The 23856-nt window shown below is 40.7% G+C and overlaps 1 protein-coding gene across 6 annotated transcripts in view; it reads left to right on the top strand.

The window, feature by feature from the left end:
- Positions 1–23856, top strand: part of LOC133572078 (proton myo-inositol cotransporter-like) — a 44900-nt gene that overhangs the window by 11370 nt on the left and 9674 nt on the right. For 3 of the 6 annotated variants that reach the window (XM_061924758.1, XM_061924756.1, XM_061924759.1), the window contains exons 3-8: positions 6433–6641; positions 6712–6820; positions 6896–7059; positions 10927–11041; positions 14945–15070; positions 15141–15259. In XM_061924758.1, the coding sequence (XP_061780742.1) occupies positions 6433–6641; positions 6712–6820; positions 6896–7059; positions 10927–11041; positions 14945–15070; positions 15141–15259 (842 nt within the window). Of the gene's footprint in view, positions 1–6432; positions 6642–6711; positions 6821–6895; positions 7060–10926; positions 11042–14944; positions 15260–23856 lie in introns of all 6 variants that reach the window. The other 3 variants (XM_061924760.2, XM_061924757.1, XM_061924755.1) reach the window with 1 other exon arrangement.

Below are 23856 nucleotides of genomic sequence, written 5' to 3'. Positions count from 1 at the left end.
TACATGGTGTAATGATAAGTGTGACATAAGAGATACGTGTAGACTGCAATATTACCTCAGTAAACAACACCAAAACTTTAAATATTCCATTGAAAATAAAGAACACAACACACGGCACTCAAGAATCTGTCAAATGTTTTAGTACGACTTTGAAGCCGCACCGCTTGATGGATTGTCGGCCTATTACGGCAGTGTTTTTCAACCTTTTTTGAGCCATGGCATATTTTTTGCGTTGAAAAAATTCGGAGGCACACCACCAGCAGAAATCATAAACTCAGTTGACAGTAAAAAGTCGTTGTCGCAATTGTTGGATATGAATTTAAACCATAACCAAGCATGCATCACTATAGCCCTTGTCTCAAAGTAGGTGTACTGTCACCACCTGTCACATCACCCCCTGACTTATTTGGAGTTTTTTGCTGTTTTCCTGTGTGTAGTGTTTTAGTTCTTGTCTTGCGCTCCTATTTTGGCGGCTTTTTCTCTTTTTTTGGTATTTTCCTGTAGCAGTTTCATGTCTTATATTTCCCGCATCTACTTTGTTTTAGCAATCAAGAATATTTCAGTTGTTTTTATCCTTCTTTGTGGGGACATTGTTGATAGTCATGACATGTTCGAATGTACATTGTGGACGCCGTCTTTGCTCCACAGTAAGTCTTTGCTGTCGTCCAGCATTCTGTTTTTGTTTACTTTGTAGCCAGTTCAGTTTTACTTTCGTTCTGCATAGCCTTCCCTAAGCTTCATTGCCTTTTCTTAGCGGCACTCACCTTTTGTTTATTTTTGGTTTAAGCATAAGACACCTTTTTACCTGCCTTTACAAAGCAATTAGCTACCGGCTGCCACCTACTGTTATGGAAGAGTATTACACGGTTACTCTGCCGAGCTCTGGACAGTACCGACACTCAACAACAACACATCATTTTCAGACTATAATTACTGGTTTGCAAAAAATGTTTTTAACCCAAATATGTGAAATTAGATAATCTCCCACGGCACACCAGACTGCATCTCACGGCACACTAGTGTGCCGCGGTACAGTGGTTGAAAAACACTGCATTACGGCTATCGTCGTCAGAGATACAAGTATTTCTATGGTGTGTGTATAAGGACCGCAAAATGGCACCCATTAGCAGACATTATCTGGCGTTTTGTTTCACAATATTATGCAAAACCAACGTTTCTTACCTTCTGGTACCTGCTGATGTGTATTTGAGATCTGCAAAAGTCCTGAAAATGCACGCACTTCCGCCACTGTAGTCCGTGACGATGCCGTAGTCCATAAGCTTCTTCTTGTGGAGGGAGGCGTGGCCTGTGGGCCTGCCGCGGAACGGGGTGTGCCAGGACCGACCTCGAAGACAGCGACAGGTGCGCAGATGGCACAGGTGGGTCTTGTTAGCTAATCACCTGTCGCCTTTATTGGGAGCAGCCGTGATGAAACGAGTAGCGGTAGTTGGAGGTGCTGCTGAGAGACACTGTGCTGAAAAGCAAAATACTTTGCACCATGGAATAAGAAAAGACACTGTGCTGAAAAGCAAGAGACTTTGGACCATTGGATAAAAATAAAACAGTGTTATATCCTGAATTCCTGGTAGTCTGTGGTGGTCTGAAGAACCCACTAGAGGGCAACCTCTATACTTCTTTTTCACTATCTTTTTGTCATGGGACAGTCACCCTCTGCTGTTGCCATTTCTAATATAAAGTAGCTTAAAGTTCTAACTTTTATATGCGCCTTTTGTATGAAAAAAGACCTGAATAGACCTGCTCATCTGCAGTGCGCCTTATAATCCGGTGCGGTCTGAGGTCCAGGAAATACGGTACTGTAAAACTAACCATACAAAGGAAAGTACTAATATACACACAAATTGAACTCATTGGAAAAAGTACAAGGAAATTTCATTTTCAGCACAAACCCGTCCAAGAACAGACCTACATTATACAGCAGACCTGGGCAAATTAAGGCCCGGGGGCCACATGCGGCCTGTTAAGCTTTTCAATGTGGCCTGCCGGACATCCCCAAATAATTTATTTAGATCTTTAAGATGGAAAGTGTAGCTGCCATTATGATGTGCAGTGATGTTTTCTAATGACTTTTTAAGTGTTGGACGATACAAAGTATTTTAATGGTTGGAATCGGCACTTTTGCATGATATACTAGTTACTATGGTAATCTAATTAGTTACTATGGTAATCTAATGAGTTACTATGGTCATTTAATTAGTTACTATGATAGTCTAATTAGTTACTATGGTCATCTAATTAGTTACTATGGTAATCTAAGTCACAGCAGCTCAGACGAAGCACCAAGCAGTGTGGGTGGGGAGTGTTTCCACAGAGTGTTTCCAGAGCCTGAAATGTGGGTGTAAGGGACAGATGCGGAAGGAGATTTTTACAACAAACTTCTGAAGCTTAGTGATGTATCAGATGTATCAGATTGCAAGTGGGTTTTTTTTACCCTTCGCGTTCATATTTCGCTGTTTGTTGCATTTTTGTTGTGTTTCGCTTCATTGTAAGATATGTCAATCAAGAGGGGGTGTGACGTTCATATGTTGTCAATATTGAGTGTTTTATCCTTCAAATTACATTCCGTTGTTTAAAGGGGAACATTAAAAATCAGTTCCCAGTGGCTTATTTTATTTTTCGAAGTTTTTTTCAAAATTTTACCCATCCCTAAAAAACGCTTCAAAGTGCCTGATTTTAAACATCATTATATACACCCGTCCATTTTCCTGTGACGTCACACAGTGATGCCAATACAAACAAACATGGCGGATAGAACAGCAAGGTGTAGCGACATTAGCTCGGATTCAGACTCGGATTTCAGCGGCTTAAGCGATTCAACAGATTATGCATGTAATGAAACGGATGGTTGTAGTGTGGAGGCAGGTAGCGAAAACGAAATTGAAGAAGAAACTGAAGCTATTGAGCCATATCGGTTTGAACCGTATGCAAGCGAAAACGACACGACAGCCAGCGACACGGGAGAAAGCGAGGATGAATTCGGCGATCGCCTTCTAACCAACGATTGGTATGTGTTTGTTTGGCATTAAAGGAAACTAACAACTATGAATTAGGTTTACAGCATATGAAATACATTTGGCAACAACATGCACTTTGAGAGTGCAGACAGCCCAGTTTTCCTCAATTAATATATTCTGTAGACATACCCTCATCCGCTCTCTTTTCCTGAAAGCTGATCTGTCCAGTTTTGGAGTTGATGTCAGCAGGCCAGAAGCTAGGGTCGATATTCTTCTATGCCATCTCTGTCGTAGCATAGCTTTCGTCGGTAAAGTGTGCGGAACAAATGTCCAATTTCTTGCCACTTTCGCATCTTTGGGCCACTGATGCAATTTGAATCCGTCCCTGTTCGTGTTGTTACACCCTCCGACAACACACCGACGAGGCATGATGTCTCCAAGGTACGGAAAACAGTCGAAAAAAACGGAAAATAACAGAGCTGATTTGACTCGGTGTTTGTAATGTGTTTGAGAAAATGGCGGATTGCTTCTCAATGTGACGTCACATTGTGACGTCATCGCTCCGAGAGCGAATAATAGAAAGGCGTTTAATTCGCCAAAATTCACCCATTTAGAGTTCGGAAATCGGTTAAAAAATGTATGGTCTTTTTTCTGCAACACCAAGGTATATATTGACGCTTACATAGGTCTGGTGATAATGTTCCCCTTTAAGGCGATCTGTAATAACGTTTTTAGCATTCAATCAGACATTATTGTGAGGTTTTGTATTAGTGTATATATATATATATATATATATATATATATATATATATATACACATATATATATATATATATATATACCATGATATACCGGCCCCCAGACATATTTTTTTCTCAAAATTTGGCCCCCGAGTCAAAATAATTGCCCAGGCCTGGTATACAGGGTAGACAGAACAGGAAGACTGAAAAATTGTAGGAAAAAGGGTAAACATGAGCGGGGCTCAGTTTGAGACCAGGAAAAAACGAGTAAAGGACATACGAACGTATTACGACACACAATACTCAAGAGGAATATTAATGCTAACTTTGTACTACCAGCCCAGCAGGCTACAAGACATTAAAACAACGTTGAGAAGTTGTGGAATTAGGTCCTGACGTTGAGCAACTCAGACGTAACGTTGAAACAACGTGCTTTTTGACGACGTTTAATCAATGTTGGGTTCTGACGTTGATTTGACCATTGAAATTTGGTCATTTCCCAAACAATATTATGTCTAAACTTTGAAGAGGGACTAGAGAAAATAGTTTTCGTTTTGAATTTTCAAACACATTAATAACTTCAGAAACAGATCGTGGATAACAGCCGGTTTTCCATTTTATGTAGTTTTTTTTTGTCATCAAACCAAAAAACATGGAACATTGATTTTTATGTACCCGGGCCCATGGTCATGGAGGTCTCATATCTTGATGGTATTCGGAGTGTTCGCACATCTTCGAGAAAAGGGCCATGAGTTTGCTCGAGGCAGCCAGAAAGGTCACGTTCTCCGAGCATTGTACTCACAATACAATTGTCCTCCATAAACCTGGAGAAGCAGGTTATGTTAAAACACTGTTTCAATGTGTTCCTTAATGATAACACTGTTTTAAGTCAATGCCGGTATCCAGGAAGCGACACGTTTCCAGAACAGACTTGTTTCGTCCGTGATGTCCTGTTACTACGTACACGTATCACGTTCCAATTCTTTACCCTGACTCATTCTCTTACTTATTTGAAAAGGCAGTCTGCATGGCGACCCACTTGATGTAAACACGGTAAAGTCAACAGAGGAAAATTCAGCACATCAGCATGAGGTGTGGCCCAGTACCAAGTTTGAATTCAGGTTCTGTAAGTTGTCTTAAAGTAACGAGCAAACATGCCTTAAAAGCACATAGAGGCCTGTGCTCCAAGCGGGAATTCTTCTCAACCACAATGATTTTGAAGATTCACTACAAATATACAGAACTACGACGCTGGTTGGTAGAGTCATGTTCGGGGATAATACACTATATTGCCAAAAGTATCTGGCCACCTGCCTTGACTCACATATGAACTTGAAGTGCCATCCCATTCCTAACCCATTGGGTTCAATATGATGTCGGTCCACCTTTTGCAGCTATTACAGCTTCAACTCTTCTGTGAAGGCTGTCCACAAGGTTGTGAAGTGTGTTTATAGGAATTTTCCACCATTCTTCCAAAAGCGCATTGGTGAGGTCACACACTGATGTTCTTCGAGAAGGCCTGACTCTCAGTCTCCGTTCTAATTCATCCCAAAGTTTCAGGTCAGGACTCTGTGCAGGCCAGTCAAGCTCATCCACACCAGACTCTGTCTTCCATGTCTTTATGGACCTTGCTTTGTGCACTGGTGCACAGTCATGGTGGAAGAGGAAGGGGCCCAGCTCCAAACTGTTCCCACAAGGTTGGGAGCATGGAATTGTCCAAAATGTTTCGGTATCCTGGAGCATTCAAAGTTCCTTTCACTGGAACTAAGGGGCCAAGCCCAACTCCTGAAAAACAACCCCACACCATAATTCCATCTCCACCAAATTTCACACTCGGCACAATGCAGTCCGAAATGAACCGTTCTCCTGGCAACCTCCAAACCCAGACTGGTCCATCAGATTGCCAGATGCAAAAGCGTGATTCATCACTCCAGATAAGGCGTCTCCACTGCTCTAGAGTCCAGTGGTGACGTGCTTTACACAACTGCATCCCACGCTTTGCATTGGACTTGGTGATGTATGGCTTAGATGCAGCTGCTCGACCATGGAAACCCATTCCTTGAAGCTCTCTGCGTACTGTACGTGGGCTAATTGGAAGGTCACATGAAGTTTGGAGCTCTGTAGCAACCGACTGTGCAAAAAGTCGGCGGCATCTTTCTCAGGGCGGACACTCTAACCACTAGGCCACTGAGCTGGTGGCGCCCTGTCGAGTTTTGAGGAAAAAAAGGATTTTAAGTGCGCCTTATAGTCCGTAAAATACGGTATATATTGAATATGATGACTTAGTTCTGTTGTGGTTGTAATCGTCAATCTCTAATCTGCTCAGTGGCCTTGTGGTTAGAGTGTACGCCCTGAGATTGGTAGGTTGTGAGTTCAAACCCCGGCCGAGTCATACCAAAGACTATAAAAATGGGACCCATTACCTCCCTGCTTGGCACTCAGCATTAAGGGTTGGAATTGTGAGTTAAATCACTAAATGATTCCTGGGCGCGGCCACCCCTGCTGCTCACTGCTCCCCTGTGGGGATGGGTCAAATGCAGAGGATAATTTCACCGCATGTAGTGTGTGTGTGTGTGTGACAATCATTGGTACTTTAACTTTAATATTTCTGGTCCTTACTTTTGATAGGTGATAAAAAAATATCAGTAATTATGAATATCGACCGATACAAGACGCCTGTGTCGTGACACAGTTTTCAGCCATATGCGTGTTTACTCCAGGTACATGCTGGGTCTGTCGGTGGTGCCGGCCATAGGGCAGTTTGTGGGCTTCCTCTTCCTGCCCGAGAGCCCCCGCTGGCTCCTCCAGAAGGGCAGACACCAGGAGGCCCGCCGGGTCCTGAGCCGGATCCGAGGCTGCCAGGATGTGGACGAGGAGTACGACTACATCCAGAGCAGCATCGAGGAGGAGGAGAAGGGAGCGAAAGACGGTGAAGAGACGAACGCACCCGACAGGTGATGTCTTTTGTCTGAACGTGCCTTTGTTTTGTTTTTTTCCAGGCGAGGTCATCTTCTTTCGCATCCTCCGCCACGGACCCACCCGCAGGGCTCTGATCGTGGGCTGTGGCCTGCAGATGTTCCAGCAGCTGACGGGGATCAACACGGTCATGTAGGCGCCCTCCTTCCCTCCACCCACCTCCGGGTTTTCTAGCACTCTCCTCACCACAGCTAAACCCTCCCGCAGGTACTACAGCGCCACCATTCTGCAGATGTCGGGCGTGCGCGACGAGAGGCAGGCCATCTGGTTGTCCGCCGTGACCTCAGGGACCAACTTCGTATGCACCTCGCTCAGCATCTGGCTGGTTGACCGAGTGGGACGCAGGAAGCTGACGTTGGCCAGCATCACGGGTTCGTTCATTTTTCTGCGTTTGTTGACTGTCAGGAAAGGTGACTTTGTCTACCGACACAATGTGTCTGTGTTTTTCCATTATCTACTGCAGGCTGGTTTGTCCACACGTCTGTCTGTGTTTTTCCATTTTCTACCGCCTGCAAAGGGAGGAAACTGGTTGAGCAGTCTTTCACTGACAAACAGAACAACTCCTTGGCCGCAGCTAATTTTGGAACGGCTAAAAATACTATTAAATAAACAAACATAAAAAAAGTGGAATAAAAGAGCAAACAGTAATGAGAAAAAGTGTCATTGCTCAAAAATAATAATGAATAAAAATCAATGTTGTTTTGAATTGTTGAGTTATTTAAGGCTCCAATTACTTCACTTCAAATATTTAACTTGGAAATGTTTTTTGGGGGAAAATATCGCACATTTTGTGTGTTTCCATTATATAAAAAAAAAAAGTTTTCTTTGACAAAAAGGGCATAAATTAACCAAAAAAAACCTTGACAAATAGATCACTAGTTGATCTGAGATATAAGTGCTAAAAGTAAAAAAAAAAAAAGTAGGACTTATTTTTTTACACTTTTACAAGTGTGGCTCTTTTGGATCCCCAAGAATTTTAGTTTGAGGGTTGTTGTTTTTTAACTGTCATTGTTAGAAAACTAATCATGAATTATTGACCTATTCAAGGCTCCAATTACTTCAAATCAAATATTCCACTTAGATTTTTTTTTGAGGGAAAATACTGCATATTCTGTTTGATGGCTATATGTAAAACTAAGTTTTCTTTGACCAAAAGGACATAAAATAAACAAAACAAAAAAACATAAAGAAATGAATAAAAAAACGTATAATTGACGGATAGATCTGAAGTTTATCTGAGATTTAAGCGCTGAAAGTAAAAAAAAAAAAAAGACTTATTTTTAACACTTTTGTGAGTGTGGTCATTTTGGATCCCCTTTAATTTGAGTTAGTTTTTTTTTAAACTATCATTGCTCAAAACATAACAATGAATCAAAATCAATGTTGTTATGAATTATTGACCTATTTAAGCTCCAATTACTTCACATCAAACATTTTACTTTGAAATATTTTTTGTGGAAAATATCGCACATTTTGTGTTTCCAATATAAACAACCAAGTTTTCCTTGACAAAAAGGGCATCAAATTAAACCAAAAAAATAAAAACTTGACAAACAGATCACTAGTTGATCTGAGATGTAAGTGCTAAAAGTAAAAAAAAAAAGAAAAAAAAGTAGGACTTATTTCTTTTTTACAGTTTTACAAGTGTGGCTCTTTTGGATCCCCAAGAATTTTAGTTAGTTTTTTTTTTTTTTTTTTACTGTCATTGTTAAAAAAAAAGCAATGAATTAAAATCAATGTCATGAATTATTGACCTATTCAAGGCTCCAATTACTTCACATCAAATATTCCACTTTGAAATATTTTTTGGGGAAAGTACTGCATATTTTGTGTGATGGCCATATATAAAACAGAGATTTATTTGACCAAAAGGGCATAAAATAAACAAAACAAAAAAAAACCTCATAAAGAAATTAATAGAAAACGTATAATTGACGGATAGATCTGAAGTTGATCTAGAGATTTAAGTGCTGAAAGTAAAAAAAAAAAAAAATGTATGACTTATTTTTAACACTTTTATGAGTGGAACCCTTTTGGATCCTCAAGAATTTTAGTGTGATTGTTTTGTTTTGTTTTTTTAACTGTCATTGCTCAAAAAAAGAATACATTAAAATCAATGTTATGAATTATTTACCTCCAATTACTTCACATCAAATATTTTGTGTTTTTTAACACTTTTATGAGTGTGGTCCTTTTGGATCCCCTTTAATTTTAGTTAGAGTTTTTTAAAAACTGTCATTGCTCAAAAAATAATACTGATACAAAATCAATGTTGTTATGAATTATTGACCTATTTAAGGCTCCAATTACTTCACATCAAACATTATACTTTGAAATATTTTTTGTGGAAAATATCGCACATTTTGTGTGTTTCCAATATAAACAACAACGTTTTCTTTGACAAAATGGGCATAAAAAATAAATAATAAAAAACATTAAAAAATAATAAACATATTTTGTGACTTGGGCCCCTTTGGATCCTCAACAATTTTAGCTTGAGTTTTTTTTTTTAAACTGTCCTTGTGCAAAAAAATACGAAAAAAAACTGTTATTACTCAAAAAATAATAATGAATTAAAATCCATGTTGTTATGAATTATTGACCAATTTAAGGCTCCAATTACTTCACATCAAATATTCCACTTTCAAATATTTTTGGGGAAAAAATATTGCATATTTTGTGTGATGGCCATATATAAAACTAAGTTTTCTTTGACAAAAAGGGCATAAAATAAACAAAACAAAAAGAAAATAATAAAAACGTATAATCGACGGATAGATCTGAAATTGATCTAGAGATTTAAGTGTTGAAAGTAAAAAAATATATATTATTATTTTTAACACTTTTATGAGTGGGACCCTTTTGGATTCCCAATCATTTTAGTGTGATTAAAAAAAAAAAAAAAGTGCTCAGAAAATAATAATGAATCAAAATGAAATTGTGACCTATTGAAGGCTGGAATTATTTCACATTAAATATTCTACGTTGGAATATTTTGGGGGAAAATATCGCATATTTTGTGTGTTTGCCATATTAAAACAAAAAAAGGCCAAAAATACATAAAAAAATAATAAAAACATACGTATACCGTATTTTTCGGAGTATAAGTCGCACCGGAGTATAAGTCGCACCTGCCGAAAATGCATAATCCATCCATCCATCCATTTTCTACCGCTTATTCCCTTTGAGGTCGCGGGGGAAAATGCATAATAAAGAAGGAAAAAAACATATACGTATAAGTCGCACTGGAGCCCGGCCAAACTATGAAAAAAACTGCGACTTATAGTCCGAAAAATACGGTAATCGATATATAAATCTGAATTTGATCTTGAGATTTATGTAGTAAAAACAAATGTAAGACTTATTTTTACACCTTTATGAGTGGGACCCTTTTGGATCCCCAATAATTGTAGTCTGATGAAAAAAATAAAAATAAAAATAAAAATAAAAAGTGCTCAGAAAATAATAATGAATCAAAATGAAACGTTGACCTATTCAAGGCTGGAATTACTTCACATCAAATATTCTACTTTGGAATATTTTGTGTGTTTGCCATATAAAATCGAAAAAAGGCGAAAAATCAACAAAACAAAAAATACATAAAAAAGTAATAAAAACCTATAAACGACGTGTAGATCTATAGTTGATCTAGAGATTTAAGTAGTAAAAAAAAATGTATGACTTATTTTTACACCTTTTGTATCCTCAAGAATTTTAGTGGTATTTTTTTCAATTAACTTCACAATCTCAATTACATCTTCAAAAAAAAAATGGTGTCAAAAAAAAAGTTTAACTACACTGGTAGACCTGAGGTTGACATATAAATTTCAATGTGAGTACCGGTAATACAATAAAAAAATATGTACGTGATTGATTTTTAACATTTTAATGACTTGAGGACCAAACTGATATTGTATTGGTTTTAAAAAGGAAAAATATCAAAATGGCATGCTTTAATTGTTCAGTGTGCAGCCCTCAGTGGAAAAAGTTCTCCAAGCTCTCCAGGGTATGAAAGTAATGTGAGGGTTTTATGCTCCTCCATTGTTGTGTCTCTCCTGGGGCGTAGGAGGTGACAACTTTCATTTCAGGATGACGTTTTTACAACTGTCTGCATTTTCCACAACAGGCAACAATTACGTCTTTCACAAAGAGTGTCAATCAAAACGACAACACCCTTTCTAGTATCACTTTGTTGTACAGTTGAATATCTCCGTGTGACTGGTCTTTGTGCGGTGCAGGTACCACTCTGAGTCTGTCCGTGTTGTCAATCGGCTTCCTGCTGTCGGCGCAGAACTCTCCGGCTGTGACGCTGCGGCCGCTCGACTCCCACAACTCATCCTGCACGTCGTACAGGTGAAAAGACGCAACACTTGGGGTGACAGTCGGGTGCAGTGAGGGGGGGAAAAAAATGCAAAACGTGCAAACGGCTTAATTATTTCAAAAGGGAAACCGCAAATTGCTCGCAGGTAATTGTCAGCTTTGCAGTTCTTTGTAAGACACTTAAAGCAATCTGCTGGGTTTCGATGCAAGTATGAAAATTTATTTGAAACATTTCCTGCTCTGGGAAAGTACCCATTACACAACTTTCTGCTCTTAAAGGGGAACTGCACTTGTTTGGAATTTTGCCTTTGCTTATGAGAGACAAGAAGACATAAAGTTTTTTTGTAGAGATGTCCGATAATGGCTTTTTTGCCGATATCCGATATTCCGATATTGTCCAACTCTTAATTACCGATTCCGATATCAACCGATACCGATATATACAGTCTTGGAATTAACACATTATTATGCCTAATTTTGTTGTGATGCCCCCGCTGGATGCATTAAACAATGTAACAAGGTTTTCTAGAATAAATCAACTCAAGTTATGGAAAAAAATGCCAACACGGCACTGCCATATTTATTATTGAAGTCACAAAGTGCATTATTTTTTTTAACATGCCTCAAAACAGCAGCTTGGAATTTGGGACATGCTCTCCCTGAGAGAGCATGAGGAGGTTGAGGTGGGCGGGGTTGGTGGCGTGGTTGGGGGCGGGGGGCTGCAAGGGGTTCTGGGTAGGGATGTCCGATAATGGCTTTTTTGCCGATAGCCGATATTCCGATATAGTCCAACTCTTAATTACCGATACCGATATCAACCGATTCAGATATTTACAGTCGTGGAATTAACACATTATTATGCCTAATTTGGACAACCAGGTATGGTGAAGATAAGGTCGTTTTAAAAAAAATGAAATAAAATAAAATAAGATAAATAAATTAAAAAAGAAAGTAAAACAATATAAAAACAGTTACATAGAAACTAGTCCATCCATCCATCCATCTTCTTCCGCTTATCCGAGGTCGGGTCGCGGGGGCAGCAGCCTAAGCAGGAAAGCCCAGACTTCCCTCTCCCCAGCCACTTCGTCCAGCTCCTCCCGGGGGATCCCGAGGCGTTCCCAGGCCAGCCGGGAGACATAGTCTTCCCAACGTGTCCTGGGTCTTCTCCGTGGCCTCCTACCGGTCGGACGTGCCCTAGACACCTCCCTAGGGAGGCGTTCGGGTGGCATCCTGACCAGATGCCCGTACCACCTCATCTGGCTCCTCTCGATGTGGAGTAGTAGCGGCTTTACTTTGAGCTCCCCCGGGATGGCAGAGCTTCTTACTCTATCTTTAAGGGAGAGCCCCGCCACCCGGCGGAGGAAACTCATTTCGGCCGCTTGTACCCGTGATCTTGTCCTTTCGGTCATAACCCAAAGCTAGAAACTAGTAATTAATGAAAATGAGTAAAATTAACTGTTAAAGGTTAGTACTATTAGTGGACCAGCAGCACGCACAATCATGTGTGCTTACGGACTGTATCCCTTGCAGACTGTATTGATATATATTGATATATAATGTAGGAACCAGAATATTAATAACAGAAAGAAATAACCCTTTTGTGTGAATGGGGGAGGGAGGTTTTTTGGGTTGGTGCACTAATTGTAAGTGTATCTTGTGTTTTTTATGTTGATTTAATAAAATAAAATTAAAAAATTTAAAAAAAGATGATACTGATAATTTAAAAAACGATACCGATAATTTCCGATATTACATTTGAAAGCATTTATCGGCCGATAATATCGGCAGGCTGATGTCATCGGACATCTCTAGTTCTGGGTATTTGTTCTGTTGTGTTTATGTTGTCAATCATTCAATGTTTATTTATATAGCCCTAAATCATAAGTGTCTCAAAGGGCTGCACAAGCCACAACGACATCCGCGGTACAGAGTCCACATAAGGGCAAGGAAAAACTCACAACCCCAATGGGACGTCGATGTTGTGTTCGGTGCGGATGTTCTCCCGAAATGTGTTTGTCATTCTTGTTCGGTGTGGGTAGCATCAAGTAACATAAAATATGAGCAAAAAAGTATATTTTTTAAAGAACTAGAATTTCGGTATAAATTTTGCATAATGCTGAAGAGCCAAAGCCGAAGTGAAATGCTAACAGTTAGCATGATAGCCAGAAAATATGAACAAAAAAGCTAGCATGCTATCAGTACGCTGCACAAAAGAGCTGACAATTTTTTTTTAAAGAACTAGAAAGTGCAATTTTGGTAGAAATTTTACGTGAATGCTGAAGAGCCAAAGCCGAAGTAAAATGCTTACAGTTAGCATGCTAGCATCAAGTAACAAAATATGAGCGAAAAAGCTAGCATGCTAACAGTACGTTGCACAAAAGAGCTGGCAAAATATTTTTTTAAAGAACGAGAAAGTGCAATTTCGGTAGAAATTTTACGTGAATGCTGAAGAGCCAAAGCCGAAGTGAAATGCTAACAGTAAGCATGCCAGCCAGATAGCATCAAGTAACAGAAAATATGAGTAAAATGAGTGAAAAAAGCTAGCATGCTAACAGTACGCTGCAAAAAGGAGCTGACAAAATATATTTCTTAAAGAACTAGAAAATGCGATTTCGGTAGAAATTTTGTGTGAATGCTAAAGAGCCAAAGTGAGATGCTAACAGCTAGCATGCTGGCCAGATAGCATCAAGTAACAAAAAATATGAGCAAAATGAGCGAAAATATATATTTTTAAAGAACTAGAAAATGCAATTTCGGTAGAAATTTTGTGTGAATGCTAAAGAGCCAAAGTGAAATACTAACAGCTAGCATGCTGGCCAGATAGCATCAAGTAACAGAAAATATGAGCAAAATGAGCGAAAATATATTTTTTTAAAGAACTAGAAAATGCAATTTCGGTAGAAATTTTGCGTGAATGCTGAAGAGCCAAAGCCAAAGTGGAATGCTAACAGTAAGCATGCCAGCCAAATAGCATCAAGTAACAGAAAATATGAGTAAAATGAGCTAAAAAAGATAGCATGCTAGCAGTACGCTGCAAAAAAGAGCTGACAAAATATATTTTTTAGAGAACTTGAAAATGCGATTTTGGTAGAAATTTCCTGTGAATGCCAAAGAGCCAAAGTGAAATGCTAACAGTTAGCATGCTAGCCAGGTAGCATCAAGTAACATTAAATATGAGCAAAAAAGTATATTTTTTAAAGAACTAGAATTTCGGTAGAAATTTTGCATAATGCTGAAGAGCCAAAGCGAAATGCTAACAGTTAGCATGCTAGCCAGAAAATATGAACGAAAAAGCTAGCATGCTAACAGTACACTTCACAAAAGAGCTGACTGAATATATTTTCAAAGAACTAGAAAGTGCAATTTCAGTAGAAATTTCACGTGAAGGCTGAAGAGCCAAAGCCGAAGTAAAATGCTAACAGTTAGCATGCTAGCCAGATAGCATCAAGTAACAGAAAATATATTAGCGAAAAAGCTAGCATGCTAACAGTACGCTGCACAAAAGAGCTGACAAAATATTTTTTTAAAGAACTAGAAAGTGCAATTTCGGTAGAAATTTTACGTGAATGCTGAAGAGCCAAAGCCGAAGTAAAATGCTTACAGTTAGCATGCTAGCCAGATAGCATCAAGTAACAGAAAAATATGAGCAAAATGAGCAGGACTCTGCAAAAAAAGAGCTGACAAAATATTGCTTTTGTCTTACCTGCTTGTCTTTGTCCGTTTACATATTTCAACGGGAGGACTAAGTGTTCCATGAGTGTTTTCAAGTTCCGGCTGCTCCTTGGCATTATCGCTCGCCCAAGACTGGACTTTACTGTGTTTGTTTACAGACTAGACGCCATAAACACTTCCTGTGTCTGAATTCTGTACCCACTGACAGTTTGTTGTTTTTGCTCATACATTCGTGCAATATTCTCGTGCTTCTTTGCCCTGCAGGACCTGCTCCGACTGCATGTTGAACCCCGCTTGTGGATTTTGCTATCGCCAGAACAGCAGCGACATATTTGACTCCACCTGCCTTCCCGCCAACCCCACGTCTAGCGACCACTCAGCATGGGGACGGTCGGTTATTTACTTCCTGTTTGTGTCTGTGACCGCCCTGGTCCTCATTAATGCAATGTTCCTCATGCAGGTGCTTCAACCAGACGGATGCGCCAGAGAGTCCAATCTGGGCTTACAACTACTGTCCGACTTTATACTCCTGGGTGGTCCTGGCAGGCCTCCTCCTCTACCTGATGTCTTTTGCTCCAGGTGTGCACTCGCTCACTCTTACTGCCGTCATGCGGTGCTACCTTCCAACTTTGAGGACACATTCCTAACTGTCATGCATGATATAAAGACAACCATAGGCATACAAGGAAGGATGCCCCAACTGCAACCCGGGGCTTTTAAAAAAATGTGTACAGTACACAAGCTATTTATTGTAATCAGTATTTAATTGATTTATTTTCACCAAAAAAAATGTTGAAAAAATTCCTCATATTCAGGTATTTTAATTTAAATTCATTACATTATTGATAGGATGAATAACCCAAAAAAGTGGCTTTTTAGTCATTTATTGTTTTTAACAGACCTGAACAAATGAAGTCTGTTTTATTTCCTAAAATAACATGAAAACAATAAGAACATTTTTCTAATCAGTATTTGTTGCTTTTCCTCTATTTCAGACAATATAAATTAAATAAAACAGAGCCATCAATCACGGCGCTAGCATGTTATCGATAATCATATGAATTTTAAATACAGTAAAGTCATTGTACGTGTAATATTTAATTATGTTGCTTTTAAATACGATGTACACATTGTATGTAAATTAAATCATTATTGATCCTTTACGAACTGAATTGGTTGTTGAACAACCAATTGAAAAGTTTGTATAGTAAAGCATATTTACCCTTAGGAAACAATCTAAACATGAATAATTGGTTCCAGCCTCGACAAACGTCCTGTTTTAATAGAAAAATGCACACTTTGAAGACACTATGTATACATATATATATATATATATATATATATATATATATATATATATATATATATATATATATATATATATATATATATATATATCCATCCATCCATTTTCTACCGCTTGTCTCGGTTGAGGTTGCGGGATATGTATATGTGTATATGTATAAATGTATATATTTATGTGTGTGTATATACATACATAAAAAACACAATGCGTTAAATATTAGGAGCCCACAAAAACTGATTCTCGTCCGAATTGCAATTGTTTTTTATCCTGATTCTAAATCTATATACTCTTAATTTTAATAAATCGATTAGAGAAAAAAAACAAATGTATGTGTGTGTATAAGTATATACTTATACATGTATATGTGTGTACATATATGTATATATGTGTATAAATATGTGTGTATATTGTATATATGTGTGTATGTATATATGTATGTGTATTTCTATGTATGTATATGTATATATGTATGTGTATATATATATGTATACATATATATGTATATAAGCATAAAAATTATTATTATTATATTAAGAGCCCACAAAAATTGATTCACATCCGAATCGTGATTGTTTTTTATCCTGATTCTAAATCTATATACTCTTAATTTTCATAAATCGATTAGAGAAAAAAAAAATTATATATATATATGTGTGTGTGTGTGTGTGTGTGACTGTGTATATGTATATACTTATACATGTATAAGTATATGTATATACTTATACATGTATAAGCTGCCACCTTACCGTGGTAGAGGAGTTTGCGTGTCCCAATGATCCTAGGAGCTATGTTGTCCGGGGGCTTTATGCCCCCTGGTAGGGTCTCCCAAGACAAACTGGTCCTAGGTGAGGGATCAGACAAAGAGCAGCTCGAAGACCTCCATGACGAATAAAAATAAAGGACCCAGATTTCCCTCGCCCGGACGCGGGTCACCGGGGCCCCCCTCTGGAGCCAGGCCCGGAGGTGGGGCATGATGGCGAGCGCCTGGTGGCCGGGCCTGTCCCCATGGGGCCCGGCCGGGCACAGCCCGAAGAGGCAACGTGGGTCCCCCCTCCAATGGGCTCACCACCCATAGCAGGGGCCATAGAGGTCGGGTGCATTGTGAGCTGGGCGGCAGCCGACGGCAGGGCACTTGGCGGTCCGATCCTCGGCTACAGAAGCTAGCTCTTGGGACGTGGAACGTCACCTCGCTGGGGGGGAAGGAGCCTGAGCTAGTGCGCGAGGTTGAGAAGTTCCGGCTAGATATAGTCGGACTCACTTCGACGCACAGCAAGGGCTCTGGAACCAGTTCTCTCGAGAGGGGCTGGACTCTCTTCCACTCTGGCGTTGCCGGCAATGAGAGGCGACGGGCTGGGGTGACAATTCTTGTTGCCCCCCGGCTCAGAGCCTGCACGTTGGAGTTCAACCCGGTGGACGAGAGGGTAGTTTTCCTCCGCCTTCGGGTGGGGGGACGGGTCCTGACTGTGGTTTGCGCTTACGCGCCAAACCACAGCTCAGAGTACCCACCCTTTTTGGATTCGCTCGAGGGAGTACTTGAGAGTGCTCCCCCGGGTGATTCCCTCGTTCTACTGGGGGACTTCAATGCTCATGTTGGCAGCGACAGTGAAACCTGGAGAGGCGTGATTGGGAAGAATGGCCGCCCGGATCTGAACCCGAGTGGTGTTCTGTTATTGGACTTTTGTGCCCGTCACAGATTGTCCATAATGAACACCATGTTCGAACATAAGGGTGTCCATATGTGCACTTGGCACCAGGACACCCTAGGCCGCAGTTCCATGATCGACTTTGTAGTTGTGTCATCGGATTTGCGGCCTCATGTTTTGGACACTCGGGTGAAGAGAGGGGCGGAGCTTTCAACCGATCACCACCTGGTGGTGAGTTGGCTGCGATGGTGGGGGAGGATGCCGGACAGACCTGGCGGGCCCAAATGCATTGTGAGGGTTTGCTGGGAACGTCGTGGCGGTAATCCTAGAACCCGTTGGTGGACACCGGCGGTGAGGGATGCCGTCAAGCTGAAGAAGGAGTCCTATCGGGTTCTTTTGGCTCATAGGACTCCTGAGGCAGCGGACAGGTACCGACAGGCCAAGCGGTGTGCGGCTTCAGCGGTTGCGGAGGCAAAAACTCGGACATGGGAGGAGTTCGGGGAAGCCATGGAAAACGACTTCCGGACGGCTTTGAAGCGATTCTGGACCACCATCCGCCGCCTCAGGAAGGGGAAGCAGTGCACTATCAACACCGTGTATGGTGAGGATGGTGTTCTGCTGACCTCGACTGCGGATGTTGTGGATCGGTGGAGGGAATACTTCGAAGACCTCCTCAATCCCACCAACACGTCTTCCTATGAGGAAGCAGTGCCTGGGGAATCTGTGGTGGGCTCTTATATTTCTGGGGCTGAGGTTGCTGAGGTAGTTAAAAAGCTCCTCGGTGGCAAGGCCCCGGGGGTGGATGAGATCCGCCCGGAGTTCCTTAAGGCTCTGGATGCTGTGGGGCTGTCTTGGTTGACAAGACTCTGCAGCATCGCGTGGACATCGGGTGCGGTACCCAGAGGTGTGGACTCGAGTCACATGACTTGGACTCGAGTCAGACTCGAGTCATGAATTTGATGACTTTAGACTCGACTTGACAAAATGTAAAAAGACTTGCAACTCGACTTAGACTTTAACATCAATGACTTGTGACTTCACTTGGACTTGAGACTTTTGAATTGACATGACTTGACATGACTTGCTACTTTCCCCAAAACCCAAAGATGAAAAAGTTATTCGGGAGCGCTCCGTATTTTTCATTGTGTACTTGTCTATCAGCGTTGCGTGTGTCAGCTGGTGTGCTCTCAGTACAACAGCCAATCAAATTAGATCTACTTTGTTTTCATCACACAGCATTCATCCAATCAAATTGCAGGACAACCAACGAAGAAGACATGTCCAAACCACACGCCAGTGAACAAAAAATGATACCTAAAATAATTTTGTTTGGGTATAAAAATTACGAGGTGGTCAACACAAAACGGTTTGCAGTATGCAACACATGCGGTTCGAAAATTACTGATGGAGAGGCAACAACTTCCAACTTCGTCCGGCATTTGAAGTTGCACAAAGAACGGTAAGTTTTGAATGTAAGATAACGTTTATTGGCTAAGTAACGTGACTTTTATTTGCTGTGTAGTTAAATCAGTGAGGCTGTAAACTCACTGCTAACGTTATAACGTTATTGCAAACACGGGAATCTGTTGCAGTTCACTACCTTATTCATACTTTTTGTTCAGTGATTTTTTTTAAGCAGGGTTACGTTAGTCAATATATCACACGTAACGTTAGACGGCGGTCAGCAGCACCGCGTATTTTAGCCACCTAAAAAAAGACAAAAATAGTAAAATAAAGGTCAGTTAAAATGTATACTATATTATGAATATGTGTACCGTTTTAGCTAGCTTTCTGACATACTGTTGGTTGTTTACCTCAGTGGTCCCCAACCACCGGGCCGCGGCCCGGTACTGGTCCGTGGATCGATTGGTATCGGGCCGCACAAGAAATAATTTTTTTTCTTTTCTTTTTTTAATTAAATCAACATAAAAAACACAAGATACACTTACAAGTAGTGCACCAACCCAAAACAACTCTCTCCCCCCTTTTGTTCTGGGCATTGAACATGAAGACTCTTCCTTCACTGTTCCGAGTGGCCATGAGAGTCTTGGCAGTGCCTGCCTCCAGTGCTCCAGTGGAGCGAGTTTTCAGCCATGGTGGCATCATACTACGCCCCCATCGTGCACAAATGACTGACAGACTCTTGGCTAATTTGGTCTTTTGCAAATGCAATGCAGCATAGGGCCCTGACATATAAAAAGTACAACTTTTTTGTTATGTTCACGTATATGTCATGTTTTTTCAATGTTAACACTTTTGTACAAATAAGTACATTTGCACTTTATTTTTCAATGTGTTTGTTCTGTAAAGGAATGAGTTAATGTTTAAAATGACTGGTTAATAGTGCTATTATAAAGTGCAATGTCAGCACAATTTTCTTTCCTGCAATTTAAAATGCACTTGTTTTAATAAATAAATACAGCGTTTGAAAAGCATACACAATCTGTGTTAATATATTAGTCTGTGGTTAAAAGGACTTGAAAGGACTCGAAACTCAAAATGCAGGACTTAGGACTTGACTTGAGACTTTCCAGTCTTGACTTTGGACTTGACTCGGGGCTTGCCTGTCTTGACTCGGGACTTGACTCGGACTTGAGGGCAAAGACTTGAGACTTACTTGTGACTTGCAAAACAATGACTTGGTCCCACCTCTGGCGGTACCTCTGGATTGGCAGACCGGGGTGGTGGTTCCTCTCTTTAAGAAGGGGAACCGGAGGGTGTGTTCTAACTATCGTGGGATCACACTCCTCAGCCTTCCCGGTAAGGTCTATTCAGGTGTACTGGAGAGGAGGCTACGCCGGATAGTCGAACCTCGGATTCAGGAGGAACAGTGTGGTTTTCGTCCTGGTCGTGGAACTGTGGACCAGCTCTATAATCTCGGCAGGGTTTTTGAGGGTGCATGGGAGTTTGCCCAACCAGTCTACATGTGTTTTGTGGACTTGGAGAAGGCATTCGACCGTGTCCCTCGGGAAGTCCTGTGGGCAGTGCTCAGAGAGTATGGGGTATCGGACTGTCTGATTTTGGCGGTCCGCTCCTTGTATGATCAGTGTCAGAGCTTGGTCCGCATTGCCGGCAGTAAGTCGGACACGTTTCCAGTGAGGGTTGGACTCCGCCAAGGCTGCCCTTTGTCACCGATTCTGTTCATAACTTTTATGGACAGAATTTCTAGGCGCAGTCAAGGCGTTGAGGGGATCTGGTTTGGTGGCTGCAGGATTAGGTCTCTGCTTTTTGCAGATGATGTGGTCCTGATGGCTTCATCTGGCCAGGATCTTCAGCTCTCGCTGGATCGGTTCGCAGCCGAGTGTGAAGCGACTGGGATGAGAATCAGCACCTCCAAGTCCGAGTCCATGGTTCTCGCCCGGAAAAGGGTGGAATGCCATCTTCGGGTTGGGGAGGAGACCCTGCCCCAAGTGGAGGAGTTCAAGTACCTCGGAGTCTTGTTCACGAGTGAGGGAAGAGTGGATCGTGAGATCGACAGGCGGATCGGTGCGGCATCTTCAGTAATGCGGACGCTGTATCGATCCGTTGTGGTGAAGAAGGAGCTTAGCCGGAAGGCAAAGCTCTCAATTTACCGGTCGATTTACGTTCCCATCCTCACCTATGGTCATGAGCTTTGGGTTATGACCGAAAGGACAAGATCACGGGTACAAGCGGCCGAAATGAGTTTCCTCCGCCGGGTGGCACGGCTCTCCCTTAGAGATAGGGTGAGAAGCTCTGTCATCCGGGGGGAGCTCAAAGTAAAGCCGCTGCTCCTCCACATTGAGAGGAGCCAGATGAGGTGGTTCGGGCATCTGGTCAGGATGCCACCCGATCGCCTCCCTCGGGAGGTGTTTAGGGCACGTCCGACCGGTAGGAGGCCACGGGGAAGACCCAGGACACGCTGGGGAGACTATGTCTCCCGGCTGGCCTGGGAACGCCTCGGGATCCCCCGGGAGGAGCTGGACGAAGTGGCTGGGGAGAGGGAAGTCTGGGCTTCCCTGCTTAGGCTGCTGCCCCCGCGACCCGACCTCGGATAAGCGGAAAAAGATGGATGGATGGATGGATGGATGTGTGTATATATGTGTGCATATATGTATAAAAGTGTATAAATATGTGTGTATATATATATATATGCATACACACATATATACATATACAATATACACACATATTTATACATTTGTATGTATATGTATACATGTATATATGTATGTGTGTGTATGTATGTATATATACAGGTAAAAGCCAGTAAATTAGAATATTTTGAAAAACTTGATTTATTTCAGTAATTGCATTCAAAAGGTGTAACTTGTACATTATATTTATTCATTGCACACAGACTGATGCATTCAAATGTTTATTTCATTTAATTTTGATGATTTGAAGTGGCAACAAATGAAAATCCAAAATTCCGTGTGTCACAAAATTAGAATATTACTTAAGACTAATACAAAAAAGGGATTTTTAGAAATGTTGGCCAACTGAAAAGTATGAAAATGAAAAATATGAGCATGTACAATACTCAATACTTGGTTGGAGCTCCTTTTGCCTCAATTACTGCGTTAATGCGGCGTGGCATGGAGTCGATGAGTTTCTGGCACTGCTCAGGTGTTATGAGAGCCCAGGTTGCTCTGATAGTGGCCTTCAACTCTTCTGCGTTTTTGGGTCTGGCATTCTGCATCTTCCTTTTCACAATACCCCACAGATTTTCTATGGGGCTAAGGTCAGGGGAGTTGGCGGGCCAATTTAGAACAGAAATACCATGGTCCGTAAACCAGGCACGGGTAGATTTTGCGCTGTGTGCAGGCGCCAAGTCCTGTTGGAACTTGAAATCTCCATCTCCATAGAGCAGGTCAGCAGCAGGAAGCATGAAGTGCTCTAAAACTTGCTGGTAGACGGCTGCGTTGACCGTGGATCTCAGGAAACAGAGTGGACCGACACCAGCAGATGACATGGCACCCCAAACCATCACCCAACCATGCAAATTTTGCATTTCCTTTGGAAATCGAGGTCCCAGAGTCTGGAGGAAGACAGGAGAGGCACAGGATCCACGTTGCCTGAAGTCTAGTGTAAAGTTTCCACCATCAGTGATGGTTTGGGGTGCCATGTCATCTGCTGGTGTCGGTCCACTCTGTTTCCTGAGATCCAGGGTCAACGCAGCCGTCTACCAGCAAGTTTTAGAGCACTTCATGCTTCCTGCTGCTGACCTGCTCTATGGAGATGGAGATTTCAAGTTCCAACAGGACTTGGCGCCTGCACACAGCGCAAAATCTACCCGTGCCTGGTTTACGGACCATGGTATTTCTGTTCTAAATTGGCCCGCCAACTCCCCTGACCTTAGCCCCATAGAAAATCTGTGGGGTATTGTGAAAAGGAAGATGCAGAATGCCAGACCCAAAAACGCAGAAGAGTTGAAGGCCACTATCAGAGCAACCTGGGCTCTCATAACACCTGAGCAGTGCCAGAAACTCATCGACTCCATGCCACGCCGCATTAACGCAGTAATTGAGGCAAAAGGAGCTCCAACCAAGTATTGAGTATTGTACATGCTCATATTTTTCATTTTCATACTTTTCAGTTGGCCAACATTTCTAAAAATCCCTTTTTTGTATTAGCCTTAAGTAATATTCTAATTTTGTGACACAAGGAATTTTGGATTTTCATTTGTTGCCACTTCAAATCATCAAAATTAAATGAAATAAACATTTGAATGCATCAGTCTGTGTGCAATGAATAAATATAATGTACAAGTTACACCTTTTGAATGAAATTACTGAAATAAATCAAGTTTTTCAAAATATTCTAATTTACTGGCTTTTACCTGTATATATATATAAATGTATATATATATATATATATATATATATATATAAATGTGTATATATATATATATATATATATATGTATATATTTATATATATATATATATATATATGTATGTACATATATATATATATGTATGTACATATATATATATATATATATATATATATATATATATATATATATATATATATATGTATATAAGCATAAAAAACACAATGCTCTAAATATTAGGAGCCCACAAAAATTGATTTCACATCCGAATCGCGATAGTTTATTATCCTAATTCTAAATCTATGTAATATTAATTTTCAAAAATCGATTAGAGAAAAAAAGAAGAAAAGAAATATATATATATATATATATATATATATATATATATATATATATATATATATATATATATATACAATTTGTTTTTTTTA

This window comes from Nerophis lumbriciformis, linkage group LG29 (assembly GCF_033978685.3).
Source record: "Nerophis lumbriciformis linkage group LG29, RoL_Nlum_v2.1, whole genome shotgun sequence".
In the NCBI taxonomy this organism is placed as follows: domain Eukaryota; kingdom Metazoa; phylum Chordata; class Actinopteri; order Syngnathiformes; family Syngnathidae; genus Nerophis; species Nerophis lumbriciformis.
This window is presented reverse-complemented; position numbering and strand designations above follow the sequence as displayed.